We start from the raw sequence: 15,424 nt of genomic DNA on the forward strand, positions 1-15,424 counted from the left end.
TGCTGCCAGCTGGGAGTCCTCTTGGCTGCCGCTCCCAGCCACTCGTGGCTTGGCCACTGGAAATTTTAGGGCATGAAGCTTCTCTCATGTGCAAAGCATCTTCCCCACTGTCCAGCACCAACTTTGACCACAGTCAAGTGAGCCTCTGCTGGCATGCACCTTACCATGGAGTCTGGCCTTGGGTGACCTCAGGGCATCATCACCATCCTTGGCAGCTCCTCCAGGTGTGGGGACTGTCACGTGTGGGTACAACTCTGCCTCACCCCAGCTGTGTGTGTGGGTACAAGGCAGCCCGTCCCAGCTGTGCGGGGCCAAGATGGGCGCTGGCAGGTGGGAATAGGCAGGGGTGTGCAAGGAGAAGGGTGGCACTGCCCTGAAGCTGACTTGCCAGGGGCCAGGGAGTCCAGAGTGGGGGTTGGTGGTGAATATTCCCATTTATTTCCTTTAAGAAAAAATTGCTAGAAACCACAGGAGGAAAGAAACACAGAGAGCAAGGGCACGGTGTTCCGTGTTCCCACCCTGTTCCCGGGAGCAAGGGTTTCAAGGGACAGAGTGGCCCCATCCCTGCTTTGAGGGCTGGGAAGCTGCCAGGGCAGCCTGGGAAAGCCCAGCACGGTGGCTGCAGCTGCGGCGGCCAGTGGGCTGGCTGCTGGCCGGCGACGTGACGGAGCTGCCTCGGTCTCTTTTGTCTCATGGGGTCAGCCAGTTCAGGGCCAGGCTGCCCTGGCCAGCGGACACCACCGGTGGCAAGCTGGAGCCACTTGGCATCAGCCAGAGTGAGCAGGTGGTCCTAAGTGGCAGCAGGGGGATGATACTGCCCAGCCAGGGGCATGATGCTGAGATCAGGGTTGTTCCTGGGCGGGGAGTGGCTTTGTGGGGAAAAGAGCAGGGGAAAGAGGCAGGGATGGCATTGATAAAGGGGTACCTCCTCTCCAATAGCACGACATCCCTCTCCTACAGCACCTTTATTGAGGACAGGACTGGTGCACAGGTGGCAGTGGCTGGGGTCTGCCCTGAGCCTGCTGGGGCGGAGAGGCAGGGTGGGCAGGCTGAGGTAGTCGTGCTGTGGTCACTGGAGCCACGGAGATGGGGGCTGCTGCTGTACTCGGGCCCCTCTTGCAAGTCCTACCAGCCATGTGAGGCTGGAGGCACCAGGCATTCCCCACAGGTCCTCGCACTCATCGTCATCCTGTGCAGCAGCATCAATAAATACAGAAGTCGTTGAGTCCCTGAGCTCAGTCTGGTGCTGCTGGGGTGCAGGTGCTGGGGTGCGGTAGCCGGGCTGCCTCGGAGGACTGTGCCAGTGCCGGGGGTTCACACGAGGTTGTTGGCCAGGCGCTCCCGTCGCTCCAGATCGTTCACCACATCAGCACCGTAGGCATCACCTGGGGAAGAGCGAGGTGTGGGTGGAGGGGCCGTGTGAGCTGCAGACCCCCTGGCACTTGCCCTGCCGTGCCCACTGTGTCCCCTCTACCACTGTCCCTTCATACTTGTGTGGCAGCCGTGCATCCAGACGCGCTGCCCATCGTACTTGCACTGGCACCGCATCACGTTGTTAGAGAAGTCTGACTCGGCCACCTCGTGTTTGGGGTTCACAACCACCTGGAGAGGGTGAGGGTCAGGGCTGGGGCCACAGCTTCCTTGCCCAGGCAGAGCCACGGGGTGCAGAGCAGCACACCAATGTGCAGGGTGAGGGGTGCTGGTGGTGCCCACCAAGGGTGGCCCCCAGCCCTGAGCTTGGTCGCTTGGTGCCCTCTCCCCTCCATTCCCATACCTGGAAGGTGTAGCTGCCCGGCGGCACATCGGTGATGTCGATCCACTGGCAATCGATGTCGTGGCGGTAGGTGTCCCAGCACCCCACACTTACGCCCTGCTCCCCAAAGTTGGCACAGGCAAAGCGTCGCTGCAGCCCTGTGGGAGGGAGGAGAGGGGAGGGCAGGCACAGCCACCCCTGGGGAGCAGGATGGGGGGGTCACTGGCCGCTCTGTGGCTCATACCTACCTTCTGGGCAGTTGGTGTCCTCCAGGCAAAAGCTGGCTTTGTGCCCTTCAGCCACCTTGGAGCCGTTGAGCGTCAGCAGGTCGTAGTGTGTGAAGACCTCGATGCTGTGGAAGTGCCTGTGGGAACAGGGGCTGAGCGCAGGGCCAGTGCCCAGCAGGGAGCACGTGGCCGATCCAGCTGGGAGCGGGCAGCACCCAGAGGCTCTGAGCAAATTACAGCCTTGAAGCCAAATAAAGCTGTAATGACAGTGCTGGCACAGCCACTAATTAACCAGGGCAGCCCAGCCTCTGCGGGGTGGGTGCCACTGTGCCCTGTCTGGTACAGGGAGAGGGCAGCCCCCTGCCAGCTCCTGCCCACGGGCCACTCACCGGTGGCACTGGTGCCAGGTCCAGGCGTGGCGCCCCATCCTGGGTCGGAAATCAGCTCTGCCTAGGTTGTGGATCTGGGAGGAGAAGCGGAGGAGGCGGCGGTGGCCGTAAGGCCACTGCATGTGGTCAGCAGAGCCGGAGAGGCAGCGCTCCTCGTGGGCACAATATAGCAACTCCAGTGGCCGATCCTCCAGGTAGGCTGTCTCCTGCACTAGCTGCGCATTCATCACCAGGTCCGGGGCATCTGGGAAGGAGGAGGATGGAGCAGGTGGTCCCCACCTTCCATAGCCCCTACTCCCCTAGTGCCAGAAGAAGGGGGGTACCCCTCTCCCTGCCCTCCCTGGTACTCACGGGCAGTGCAGGTGACCCCCGCCGAGAAGCGTCCCCCGCCGCTGGGGCAGTGGATGGGGCCGTGGCGCTGGCACTGCTGGAGGGCCAGCTCGGTGCCGGCACAGCGCACCCCGCTCATCACCACCCGGGTGGCATCAGGGCTGCCTGCCCAGTACCACGTCTCCTGGGCAGAGGAGGAGCACAGCGCTTGCACCAACCCTCACACCCACTGCCAGCCCTCAGCCAGCCTCCCCTGCCCCAGCACTGCCTCCAGGGCTTGTCCCCTTGTTCCATCCCACCCCAGAGCCCTTGGCTGTGCCATGCCTGTGTCAGACATCCCACAGAACCCCTCACAGCCCAGGCCCCAGGCTAGGGTTCTGCTTACCTGGAGGGCATGGCTGGCAAATCCCAGTCCCAGCTGCCTGCAGACGACCATGGCCTCATTCAGCCCCCACTGTGCGCCGCACACCGCGCCCCACTGCAGCCGCCCCTGCACGGGCACCAGCACCTCCACCACCCCCTCCTCGGGGCTGCGGCCCCCAGCCAGCCGCACCTGCGGGCAAAGAGGGGCTGAGCCAGGGCACAGGGCAGATCCCCAGCCCTACCACTCGGTGCTGCAGTGGAAAGGCAGCCTCATACATCCAGACTAACATCCCCACCTTGTTCTCCTTCCTGTCCTCTCCACAAGACCACTTTTGCCACCAGCTCATCCTGCACACCCCCACATCGGCGCGCTGCTCTGTGTCCTTCCCACGGGCTGTTCCAAGCACCCAGACTAGACACAGAGCTCGTGGGGCAGGGGCTGTGTGATGGAGCTGGTGCTCCACAGCATCTGGGGAGGAGGAAGGGGCTCACCTGGCTCTGGAAGTCCGTGTGCGGCATGTGGCAGCGGACAGCAGCATCATCCTCATGCCGGCACCCACTCTGCTTTGGATCCTGGAAGTGGCACTCGCCCAGGGAGCGCTCATGGCCCGTGCACCGCACCTCACTCATGTGGATGGGCCCCAGGCCTGAAGCAGAGGGAGGGTCAGTACTCTCTGCTCCATGCTTATCCTAAAGCAGGGAAGTCCTCAACTCTCCTTCCCCTGATCTGGGGCTTCCCTCTGGGCACAGTGATGCCCTTGGCAGTAGGAGTGTGGGAAGCCCCATCCCAGTACAGGCTGGAGCTGCCTGGATGCGCCATGATGCTCCAGCAGCACCCAGTAAAACAGGGGGTTTCCCCATTGTGCCACACCAAGCCCAGCAATGCCCCGAGCCCCTGCGGCACCACCTGCCTCACCTTGGCCCATCTGGGCTCCCAGCATGGCCTGCTTTGCTGTCCCGTAGCCCAGCTGCCGGCACACCACGCTGGCCGCAGCCAGGTCCCACTGCTTGTCACACACGGTGCCCCACTGCCCGTGGTGCAGCACCTCCACTCGGCCCTCACCAGCATGAGTGCCTGCTCGCAGCCGCACCGGGAGCACCTGAGCACAGGGAGCAGACAGTCAGTGGCCCTAGGGCAGAGCCACCTGCCTGCACCATGGGCTTGTGTGCAAACAGGGTGGCTGGATGCTCCTCAGCTCCAGGATCCTCCATTGGCAGGATGGGTTGTGGTGCCGTGCCATTCCCAGGACTCACCTTTCGTGGGGAGGTCTTGCTCCTGCCTTTGCCTGCGCCCTTCTGGAAGGCAGGACCAGGGAGGCAGCTGACGATGGCGTGCATGCCACGCGGGCAGGCGCGCCGGCGGGGGGACAGCGGGGCCACCTGTATGGGGCAGTGGGCTAGGTGGGGCTCCAGGCCCTGGCACTGCACCCTGTGCACCCAGAAGCTGTTCTTCTGGCTGAGGGTCTTCAGGCTATCAAGGGAAAAGAGCAGTGGCTGGCATCACATGCTGGAGACTCTCCCCAACCCAGTGCCAGCAGCGGGTGCCAACACAGGTTGCCCCTGCCCACCCTGCTGAGCCATACCTGGATTTGGGGTCCTTCAGTTTCATGTTCCAGAGCTTCCTGTGAGTGCACAGAGCCAAGAGGTTGGAGGGGGATGGCTGCATCAGCTCTACAAGGCTCTGGACCCCCACCCCATCATCCCTGCCCTCCCTGGAGGCATGGGGTCCTCTCATGACATGGCAGGGTGAGGAAAGGTCCTGTCCCCACTGGCAATTACTGTGCCAAGCCCGGCAGTGCCACGTGGCCCTACGGGACTGTGTGACTCCTGGCACTGGCAGGGTCTCATTATAGGCTGTATTTATAGCCCCAGTCTGAGGCGGATGGACGGGCCAAAGGCTGCTTGCCTCTCCTCTCCTTCCACCCACGCTTTGCTGGCCATGGCTGGTGACTATCCTCATAGCCCCTTGGCTGCTGCCAAGCCCTACTTTGCCCTCATTGAGGCCTCAAGGAGGGGATCTAGGCACGGCCAGGCCACACCAGCACCCCACAGGTCCATTCGTGTGCATCATTTCCCTGACACTCCCAGTATCTTGCCCCCATCGCGTGTCCAGCCAGGCACCCTTCCCCACAGCTGCAACATGGCTGTCCCACAGCCCTACCGGTAGAAGTTGGTGTTGATGTGCTTCTCCTGGGGGAAGCCCAGCATCCCGCAGACCACACGGCTGTTGTTTCTGGTCCAGCCAGCATCGCACACCTGCCTCCATCGCCCATTGTGTTTCACTTCCACAGCACCTTCCGTCACCGGCATGCTCAGCTTGGCCCGCGCAAGGATGGGCTTGAGTCGCACCTCCTCCAGGCTCAGCCCCGGCACCTGCCAAGCCATCAATCAGTCGAGTGGGCACAGGAGTGGGCAAGGGGGCTCCAGCACCAAGGGCAGGATGTGGAGAATAGGGACAGCGGGAAGGATCAGAATGAGCTGCTCCAGCCTCCTGCATCCATCCCACTCATCACAGGGGAGCACCACTCACCTCTCCTAGGTGACCAGAGGTTGTGGCTTGGGGGGAGCTGCCAGGGAGGCGCTGTCCTGAGCACACCACACCAGCATCCTCGCTGTGGTGGCAGTCGCTGATGCCCCAGCCGTTGTGGATGCATTCTGCCAGGGAGCCCTCGCTGCCCCCACACCGCACATTGTCCAGCCAGATGGGGCCTGGGGACACACACACAGAGCTGCCAGTCACCACTGCAAGGGTCCCCATCTCCCTCCCCAGCACCATGGACCCCATTCAGCCTGGAGAAGAGAAGGCTGAGGGGAGACCTCATTGCTCTCTACAACTACTTAAAAGGAAGTTGTGGAGAGGAGGGTGCTGGCCTCTTCTCCCAAGTGAGAGGGGACAGGACAAGAGGGAATGGCCTCAAGCTCTGCCAGGGGAGGTTCAGATGGAACATTAGGAAAAAATTTTTCACAGAAAGGGTCATTGGGCACTGGAACAGGCTGCCCAGGGAGGTGGTTGAGTCACCTTCCCTGGGGGTGTTTAAGGGATGGGTGGATGAGGTGCTGAGGGGCATGGTTAGTGATTGATAGGAATGGTTGGACTCGATGGTCTGATGGGTCTTTTCCAAGCTGGTGATTCTATGATTCTATGACCCAGTGTCCCCCTGGGGGCTGCCTGCACCCACAGCCCCCCGTGCCCCTCATTCCCCACCTGCTTCCTACCTTCCCCTTGGCCATAGGTCGCACTGTGTGTCCAAGTGACAGCGGCAGGATAGCCCAGTTGCCGGCAGGCGACGGTGGCCGTGTGGAAGTCGAAGCCATCATCGCAGACGGTGCCCCAGCGCCCCTGGTACAACACCTCGAGCCGACCCTCCCCAGCTGGTCCTCGGGGTCCCGCCAGCCGCAGCTGCACCAGGGCTGGCTCCTGCCCACTGGGGGCCACCCAGCACAGCAGCAGCACCAGCAGGATGGTGCTCACACCAGCTGGGATCACCATCGTGGTTCTGGGGGTGTGATGCCTACGGATAATGCAGCACGGAGCTTCTGGGGACCACGGCAGGGTGGCAGGTGCTGCTATAGCCGCCCTGTGCCCCAGCGGCTATGCGATGGTGGAGGGGCATCGTGCCCCCTTGCACAGCAATGACACCCCTTGTCCTTGTGCTGTGAGCGATGCAGGGGCTGGTCCCTGCCAGGCACAGCTCACAGCATACCCCACTCCAGGGCTCACCAAGCCCTGGCACAGCCCCCCAGGCGCCCACAGCCCCACGCTAAGGCTGTCAAAGAGCCACGGGCAGCCTCAGGAAAACTGCCCCGTCCCTGCTGCTTCCTGCCTGCTCCCTGCTTTGGGCCATGGGTGGGGGTCCCAGAGAGCCCCCCTGCTGTCCCCCACCTGAACCCTGTGCCGGACACCAGGGTCCCCTCCGCATCCTGCCCGCAGCCCCTGTCCCCCATCACCCCACCTCTCCCCCCGCACCCCCACTCAGAGCCCCACGGGGGTCGCTCTCCCGTATCATCCCAGACTCCCACCCCCCCGGGCTCCCCCTGGCACTCACCCTGGCACTGGGGACGGCGCGGGGCAGGCGGCGGCAGGGGACACGGCTCTGGCTCCAGCAGCTTCCCCTGCTGCCGAGCACCGCCTGCCGCAGCTTTTATGGTGCAGCGGGGGGGCCGCCCCGGGTGGGGGCTCACACTGCCCAGCCCAAACCCAGCCCCCTCACCGTGCCAGCAGCCCAGCCCTACATCCTGCCCCTCTTCCCTGCACTCTCCTTTAACACCCCGGGACAAACCTGCCCCGAACCCTGCCCCCCAGCTTAGGGATGCTGAGCACCCCTGACACTCCCTCCTGGCCCCAGAAGGAACCCACTGCCCTCCTAGTCAGGGACATTAGGAAAAAATTTTTCACGGAAGGGGTCATTGGGCACTGGCACAGGCTGCCCAGGGAGGTGGTTGAGTGACCTTCCCTGGAGGTGTTTAAGGGACGGGTGGACGAGGTGCTGAGGGGCATGGTTTAGTGTTTGACAGGAATGGTTGGACTCGATGATCGTGGGTCTTTTCCAACCTGATGATTCTATGCTTCTAGGGATGTCCCCCACCTTGGCACCACCACGCCGTGGGGCTGACCCCCAGCCAGCCAGAGTGCAGGCTTTCTGGTGGTGTCTGCCACACCAGGACACCCCAAAAGGATGCCCCTTGTCCCTTTCCACCCTACGCAAGAATTAAATTGGGTGTGCAGGCGTGGTGTGCTTGGGGCTGCTGCCATGGGGCCAGGACTCGGGGGGGACACAGAGACCGGGGCGGGGGGAGGGGGGTGCTGTCAGGTGGCACCGGGAGCCCTGAGCAGGGTCCTACCTGGGGTCCGAGCATCACCTGGGCCATCCCTCATCCAGGCTACCTGCGGGGGTCCCCAGGTACGGTCCCTGCTCCATGGCGTGCGGAGATGGGGGATAATCCCCCCCGACCTGCCCCGGGAGCATCCTCTGTCTTGGGGCGCTGCCAGTCCCCGGGGCACGCACTGCCCACCCGCCGCACCGAGCCGTGGGTCGCGGATAAACAGGAAACCCTCTGCCCTCTCCACGGCCAGGAATGTGCCGGTGGCCACCGGGCTGTTTGTTTGGAGGCCAAGCAGCTGGTTCCTGCCGGGAGGAGCCAGGATCAACACGGCCGGGAATAACCGGTGAGCTCATTGCCACGTCCTGCCAGAGCTTCCAGCGCACCTGGGCATGCAGGGGGGCACGACCCTAGGACCTCCTCACACCCAGGGCACCCCTGTCCCTGCCCCATGGCCCAGCGGGGCTTGGGGCACGCGCTGGAGCTTCTCCTGGGGTGGCAGTCCCCAGGCAGACCCTGTCATGGGCACCACGGAAAGCCCTGGGGAAGGGCAGGGCTGGGGCCAGCAGTGGAGCCCATGACTCACTTGTGTCTCAACGTTTTGGTGCTCAGTTACTCAAGTGTGAAGCTAAGAAGCCTCCTGCCTGCCCGCTCCGGTCACCCCCAAAGCAGATACCAGCAGGGGTGCTGGGTCCTGCTCTCAGCTCTGCTCCTGGAGGCAGCGAGCAGAGGTCAGCAGGGGGCCCAATGGCTTTTCCCACACCTGGGACCTGCCAGCCTCAAGCAGCAGCAGCGAGGCATCGTGTCCTCTCGCTCAGTGTGACCGTGGCAGGCTGCGGGTGTCCCTCCTCACTGTCATCCCCCTCCAGCCCAGCCCTCTGGTTTCCAGCCAGAAATTGCAGAGGCTTAAAAATCTTAAAAATCTAAAAATACACTGCCGGCAGCAGGGCAGCCCCGTGCGCGGGAAGCTGTGGGCAGCGGGGCAGGCGTGCGGGGCTATTCTCAGAGGACTGCGGGACTATTCCTGGCCAGTCAATATTGATTCAGCCAGCTCAGGTGCAACAGCTCAGCCTGGCAGCACCGTATTTAGGCCCCGTCGGGAGGCGAGGTGGGCGGCTGAATCGGGAGCATTGTCCTAGGGAGGAAGAGGGCAGGGAGAGGATGTGAGCTCTGTAATCTGCAGCGAGCAGCTCCCAGCAGCAGCCTGGGAGAAGGGCACACCCGGGGCCTGCTGCCCTTGGTTGAGGGGTGGCCAGCGAGAGCCGCTGGGCTGGACGGAGCATGTGCCTTGGGGATGGAGGGATGGGGCCAGGACACGTGCAGGCAGTTCCTGGAAGGAATTACGGGGTGTGTGGGACACGGAGGGCAGCTGCCAATCCTGACTCCTGCAGTGTCTGAGCTGCTGGGCGTGTGGCTGCTGTACACAGGCAGCAAGGGCTGGTGGGACAGAGAGCAGTTTGGGAGCCCCAGGTAGCAAAGTGGGTCTCAAGTAGTAACCTGTTTCCCTGCTTTTTCTAGGTACCTTGGGGTGGTCTGGGACAGCCTGGGTCTGGGTAGCTCCATCCAAATAGCCCTGCATACACCTGAGCCTGCATCAGTGAGTGGAGGAGAGGGCAAGGGGCAAGTTGTCCCCATGCGCTGCTCTGGGACACACCTGTGCCCTTTGAGAGCCCTTCAGGGGCTGCAGCACCAGGCACACTGCAGATGGCTTAGTGCAGACCCCGCATGCTGGCACTTCGGAAGCCACACAAAGTGCTGAAAAACAACAGTGCAAGTACACAAGGCAGAGCCCAGGACAGGATTTATAGCTACGGGTGCAGGCAAGGACTGAGAAAGGCTCGCCCTGTCTGCCCGGTGGCCAGGAGACACCTGGGCAAGGCTGGACTGTGGCAGGCTGGGAGCAGCCGCGTGTTCAAGATGACAGTGGCAGCTGGAAGCACAAGGGACCCTGCTTGCCTGTGCCCCTGGCTCTCTGTCCTGATGTGCCCACGAAGCAAGTTAGGGACGTGCAGAGCTCTTGATGGGGACAACATGGTTCACTGCAGCTGCAGCCCTGCACAGGTGGAGTTGATGTCACCAGTGTCATCGCAAGCGCCTGAAGTCCTCAAGGGCCACCCGGGCGGCATTGCGTCCTGCTGCTCCCATCACTCCTCCTCCTGCAAGAGAGCAGAAATGGGGAGGAGATGGGCCCCAGGGCTGACCCATCTCCCTGCCTATGTGAGGGCAGAGAGGAGAGTGGACACTCCCTCTGCCCTCCATCCTGTATTGCCCTTGCACGTCTTCCATGCACACTGCTCTCCTCTTGCAGCCCCCAGGAGGGTCATGATTCCCAGCCCTACTCACCAGGGTGGGCTCCACTTCCACAAAGGTACAAGCCAGGGATTGGGGAGCGGTACCCTGAGTAGGATGGTGCTGGCCGGGCAAAGTACAGCTGGTCCAGAGACATCCCTCCATGGAAGATATTCTGCAAGCAGGGCTCTGTGTGACCTGGCTGTGCCTGGACCAGGGCTGTGTGCGCACCAGTGCTGCCACTGGTGGAATGAGCTGAGCCCATGTGGTACCCACCCCACCAGGCAGCCCAAAGATCCTCTCCATGTCTGGTGGTGTCAGGATGTCCCTGCCAATGACGGATGCCTTGAATCCCGGGGCATAGGCTTCAATGCAGTCAAATACTAGAGAGGGATGGAGGGACCGATGGGCTGCTTGGGGGGGACATGGTAGCCAGCCCTGAGCTCCAGGGCATCTCAGCCCAACTCAGCACTCCTGGTGTAACCACCGGCCCATGTATTTATTACAAATCCACGTGCACATTCCATACCTGTGTCTGCATATGCATTCTTGGCCTGCTCATCCCAGGACCGACCACCCGCCAGCACGGAGGGGGTGTACTGGGTGAAGAGGGACACAACGTGGCAGCCCTCTGGGGCCAGCCCTGGGTCTAGAGCCGAGGGGATGCAGAGCTCGATCATGGGCCTGGGGGAGCAGCACATGAGCTGGTCAGGCAGAGGGGGACCCCGACACCCCAAATCTCTTCCGCCAGCACCACCGATCATGGCTGCCCTGCCACTTGCATGGGGCACTGAGCTATGCTGGCAAAGCTCCTACCTGCTGGAGGGGTGCCCATGGGTGGCCTCTGTGAAGGCTTGGTGCAGGAGATGGGTGCTTTCGCAGTTGAGATGGATGGAGCACTGGTGGTGAGGCAGGGGCCGGCCGTCGTGGGTGTTGGGAGCAGCCAGGAAGCTGGGCAGCTGATCCACGGCCACTGGGCATGGGAAAGGGGATGAGGGAGGCAGGGTGCAGCCTCTCACTGAGCCCTGCAGACTGGCACCTGTTCCTCCAGTGGTCCCGCCAGTACCTACCATTGATCTTGGTGACGGGGGAGACTGTGTCAACCTGCCGGATCCGCTGGACAAAATCCTTTGGCAGCTGCTCCTAGGGTGGGAGAGACCAGGGCAGAGCCCAGCAGTAATGAGGGCAGTGCGGCCAGGGGACATCAAGCTCCTGCTAGCCCCATGTGCCCCATACCTGGGGGGTGAGCTCCAGGAAGGTGATCTGGGGGGAGGCATTGGACAACACCAGTTTGCTCTTCACCTCTGTCCCATCCTGTAGCACAACACCCTGTGCCTGCCCATCCCTGCCCAGCAGCACGTGGCACACTGCCTGGGTGAGTGGAGCAGAGAGGACCTCACCGAGACTGTCCCCACTTCCTGGAGGCAGCTCCCCACGCCCTGATACCCCATACCTTCTCAGCAAAGATGTGGGCTCCTCGGGCAGCTGCTGAACGGGCGATGGCTTGGGACAGGGCCCCCATTCCACCAGCCACGTAGCCCCAGGCCCCCCGCTGTCCCTCCAGCTCACCCATCACATGGTGCAGCAGCACATACCTGCGGTGGCAGGACCCCAGATTAGCCACCAGCCCAAGGGACAAGCGTGTCCCCTGTGTGGGCATGGTCAGCATGGTGCCACGGCCCCCACGGAGGGGATCCTGCCAGCTTGTAGGACATTGAATCAGTATAGAGAGCATCCACTGGCCAGGACTTGACCTGACCTGGGGACAGAGGTATCCAAAGAGCAAAGGGACAGTGGGGGCTAAGGAGAGCCATGTGGCAGGGATAGAGGGCAGCCCCTTGCCCAGCCCCAACCCCTGAGCCACCCCAGCAAGGCAGAGCGGGTGGTGGGAGGGAAAAGCAGGGATGCCAGGGTGCAGCAGAGTCCAGGAGCTGCCAGCACAGAAGGTGACATGAGGGTAGAGTGCGGCAATGAGCCCTGGACATGAGTGACCCTCACCCGCTGCCGGGGGTGTGGGGGCTGGCCATGGCTCCAATCACTGCATCAGTAGCAAGAGTGGCCTTCAGGGGCTCCGACTCAAACCAATGATCGAGGATCTGTCCCAAGAGAAAAAGAGAGTGCCAGGTTGAGGGTGGGGGCTGCTGCAGCCCACTCGCCTGCAGCCAGTGAGGCACCTCGTGGCTCTGCACCACTGCTGCCAGCGCTTACCTTGGAGATGGGGGCTGTGAGCACCTCGTAGTAGCGGGGCAGCTGCCGCCCCAGAGCCCACCCTGGGGGCAGAGAGGTGGTGTGAGACCTGCCCTGCACCACAGCTAGCTGCCTGCAGCCACTTGGGTTTGGAAGCAGGCAGTGGGCAAGTATGCCAGAGCCTGCCAGGGTGCTGTGTTCTGGGAGGGAGCAGCTCTGTTTTGCCTGCCTCAGGTGCAGGGGAACACCTGTTGTCATCACAGTCCTCCCACATCTCTGACGCACCTGCCTGCAGGAGGGGACGCAGGGTTTGCAGAGCCCTGAGCCGCTGCAGCAGGGACCCCTGCCCTAGGGCAGCTGTATCCACTGGGGGGGCATCCAGCAGTGGATTGAGAGCTGATACCAAGCCCCCCATGAAAGCCTCGTACTCAGGGTAAGCCTGAAAGCAGACAGGGTAGGGGCAAGAGGAACTGCACCATGGTGGGTGCAGTGGATATCCCGCCCAGTAGCATCCCTGCCACTCTGCTGGGCCCAGCAGCTCCCTGGGGGCTTTGACATGCCAGGCGCTAGCCCCCACCATACCTGTGCATCCTTCTGGGAGAACTGAGCAATCTGCCACTGGGTCTGAGCCACATCACGCCCCAGCAGGAGGGAGCGAGGAGGGCTCCTGTCCTCCAGCAGTGGAGTGAAGGAGTAGGGATCCCTTGGGAACACCCTCAGACCATGCCGCTGCAAGACAGGAATGGCAGGATCCATCCTGCGCAGATGGTCCCACAGCGGGCTCACTGTGCCTGTGTGCCAGGAGGTGCCAGCAGCCCAGCGAGGGATGGGCACTGGTACCTGCAGATCCAACTCGGTGTAGATCTGTGGCCGCAGCAGGCTGAGCAGGTACGATGCCCGAGAGAACTTGAAGCCTGTAAGGTGTAGGGCGGTGGGAGGGTGCTCACACCCATGGCTGGCAAGGGACAGGGGGACATGGGATGCACAGGGGTACCTGGCACAATCTCCTCTGTGACAGCCGCACCACCCAGCACGTGGCGTTTCTCCAGCACAGCTGTGCGAATCCCTGCCTGCTGCAGGTAGGCAGCCTGGGGGAAATGAGGCATCACACTGCCCATCCCTCCGGGTGGGATGTGTCCTCCCCACCCCAAGCACCCTCTTGCACACGGATTCCCCCTGACCAAGGAAGGCTCCACTCCCCCGGGGGAGCCCCTAGTGCCATGGTGGCCCTGCCACCAACACCCACCCTTGCCCACAGAGCAGACCTTCCCAGGTCCCCCAGCATCCCCCAGAAATGGAGGTGACAGCACCCCACTCTTGGTACTCACTGCCACCAGCCCGTTGTGTCCTGCAAGGAGAGAGGGAGGTAAGCCAAGCCTGGTAGTGGGGTGGTCCCACAGTGCAGGTCACGCTGCCATGCCTGGGACCTGGGACTGCCACAACCACCCACATAACTGAGTTCTGGACATGGGAATGTGAGGAATGTTCCTTATGAGGAGCGGCTGAGAGAGCTGGGGTTGTTTAGCCTGGAGAACAGGAGGCTGAGGGGAGACCTCATTGCTCTCTACAACTGCCTAAAAGGAGGTTCTGAAGAGGAGGGAGCTGGCCTCTTCTCCCAAGTGACAGGGGACAGGGTGAGAGGGAATAGCCTCAAGCTCTGCCAGGGGAGATTTAGGCTGGACATTAGGAAAAAATTCTTCACAGAAAGGGTCATTGGGCACTGACACAGGCTGCCCAGGGAGGTGGTTGAGTCACCTTCCCTGGAGGTGTTTAAGGGACGGGTGGACAAGGTGCTGAGGGGCATGGTTTAGTATTTGATAGGAATGGTTGGACTCGATGATCCATTAGGTCTTTTCCAACCTGGTGATTCTATGAATACAGGTGACAAGGAGCATCCTCCCCCTGTCCCTATAGCTCTGGTCTAACGTGCAGGGCAGGGGAACAGAGCTGGTCAAAGCAGATGCTCCATCTGTGCCCTCATAAGCAGCATGTTGGGGGGGCTGCAATGTGTGGCCAGCTGCACAAGACCCTTGTACCCTCCCTGGCATGTCAGGGGGCTGCAACACTGTGGTCCCACCCGGCCACCCCCCACCTGCCCTGGGGGAAGAGCAGCTGGATGTCCCCGCTGGTGCCCTCACACTGCCGCCCTCACACTGCGTTACCTGCCCCGATTACCACTGCGTCGTATTCCCTCTGCAGCTGCTCCGCAGCCCCGGCGTGGGCCAGCCGCACTCCTGGCAGCCACGGGGAGCGATGCCAGCCCCACAGCCTGTGGGAAGGGCAGCCCATGCCCAGCTTTGCCTGGAGCCTGCCTGCCATTATGCTGCAGTTCCTGCCCACAGCTGCCCCCGTGTCCCGGACTTTGCTTTCCTGGTGGAGCTTTTCCCAGACATTCCAGGCACAGGGAGAGGATGAGGGGGCCAGGGCAGGGTACGCCTCGGCACAGGGCTTGGCTGCATACCAGGGATCACAGTGAGGCTGGGCAGAATAGGGGCTCTCCCCGCCCCCCTCACTGCACTGACTCTAGCAGTTTGTATGCCAGGCAGGCGGGAGCCCAAGAGCTCCCTCAGCCCCTGCTCTGCTCCAAGAACGACCCACAGGCACGTGGTTGGGGTGATGGGACAAGCACTGTGGAATGGAAACTCAACCCCCTGAGGAGACTAGCCCCAAGCACAGCACTGGGAGCAGTGGGAAAAGTGCAGCTTGGGTGTGAGCTTGGTCCTGAAGCCAGCACTGTTGCTCAACAGAGCAATTTCTCACCCAGCAGGACGGAGCAAAGGCCCTGCCACGGTCCAGTGCTCCCTGAACTGCTGTCCCCTGCCCCAGAAAGTAGCACAGAGTGACATGCAGCTGCTGGAGCTGGCCCCATCCCTAGCTGTGCCACCCATGGGGGTCTGCACATGCACCAAGTCCAAACAGGCCTAGGAAACACATGAAATGCCTTGGTTTTACCCCATGTTCACAGCTGAGCTCAGCCCAAACAGCTGACTGGCGTCTGGGAGCCTGGGGACAGTGAACTGGGGAGGAGCTCGATTGAGCGAGGGGAAAGGGGGATGCACTTGGGG

At 62.4% G+C, this 15,424-nt stretch overlaps 2 protein-coding genes across 4 annotated transcripts; both read right to left on the minus strand.

Moving 5' to 3' along the window:
- Positions 1-529: 529 nt before the first annotated feature.
- LOXL4 (lysyl oxidase like 4) lies at positions 530-7,189 on the minus strand. The gene is made up of 15 exons (XM_069863223.1): positions 7,109-7,189; positions 6,279-6,574; positions 5,593-5,771; positions 5,224-5,435; positions 4,646-4,684; positions 4,317-4,533; positions 3,979-4,162; positions 3,555-3,709; positions 3,085-3,252; positions 2,721-2,883; positions 2,370-2,613; positions 2,002-2,117; positions 1,775-1,911; positions 1,491-1,602; positions 530-1,385 (listed from the first exon to the last, which is right to left on the minus strand). Exons 2-15 carry the CDS (start codon positions 6,550-6,552, stop codon positions 1,315-1,317), a joined length of 2,271 nt encoding a protein of 756 aa, XP_069719324.1. The 5' UTR covers positions 6,553-6,574; positions 7,109-7,189; the 3' UTR covers positions 530-1,314.
- Positions 7,190-9,826: 2,637 nt separating this feature from the next.
- On the minus strand, positions 9,827-14,745 carry PYROXD2 (pyridine nucleotide-disulphide oxidoreductase domain 2). 3 transcript variants are annotated; one of them, XM_069863246.1, is made up of 16 exons: positions 14,522-14,745; positions 13,688-13,707; positions 13,354-13,447; positions 13,200-13,273; positions 12,942-13,088; positions 12,645-12,798; positions 12,381-12,442; positions 12,171-12,268; positions 11,626-11,767; positions 11,409-11,435; positions 11,243-11,315; positions 10,989-11,145; positions 10,702-10,856; positions 10,449-10,555; positions 10,227-10,347; positions 9,827-10,039 (listed from the first exon to the last, which is right to left on the minus strand). In XM_069863246.1, exons 1-16 carry the CDS (start codon positions 14,676-14,678, stop codon positions 9,966-9,968), a joined length of 1,662 nt encoding a protein of 553 aa, XP_069719347.1. In that variant the 5' UTR covers positions 14,679-14,745; the 3' UTR covers positions 9,827-9,965. The 3 variants fall into 3 exon arrangements, with proteins under 3 accessions (XP_069719347.1, XP_069719346.1, XP_069719348.1); XM_069863245.1 differs by having other exon boundaries at positions 9,828-10,039; positions 11,409-11,543; positions 14,522-14,743; XM_069863247.1 differs by lacking the exons at positions 13,200-13,273; positions 13,354-13,447 and having other exon boundaries at positions 9,828-10,039; positions 11,409-11,543; positions 14,522-14,743.
- Between the last annotated feature and the right edge of the window lie 679 nt (positions 14,746-15,424).

Source organism: Phaenicophaeus curvirostris, chromosome 9 (genome assembly GCF_032191515.1).
Source record: "Phaenicophaeus curvirostris isolate KB17595 chromosome 9, BPBGC_Pcur_1.0, whole genome shotgun sequence".
Classification (NCBI taxonomy): Eukaryota; Metazoa; Chordata; class Aves; order Cuculiformes; family Cuculidae; genus Phaenicophaeus; species Phaenicophaeus curvirostris.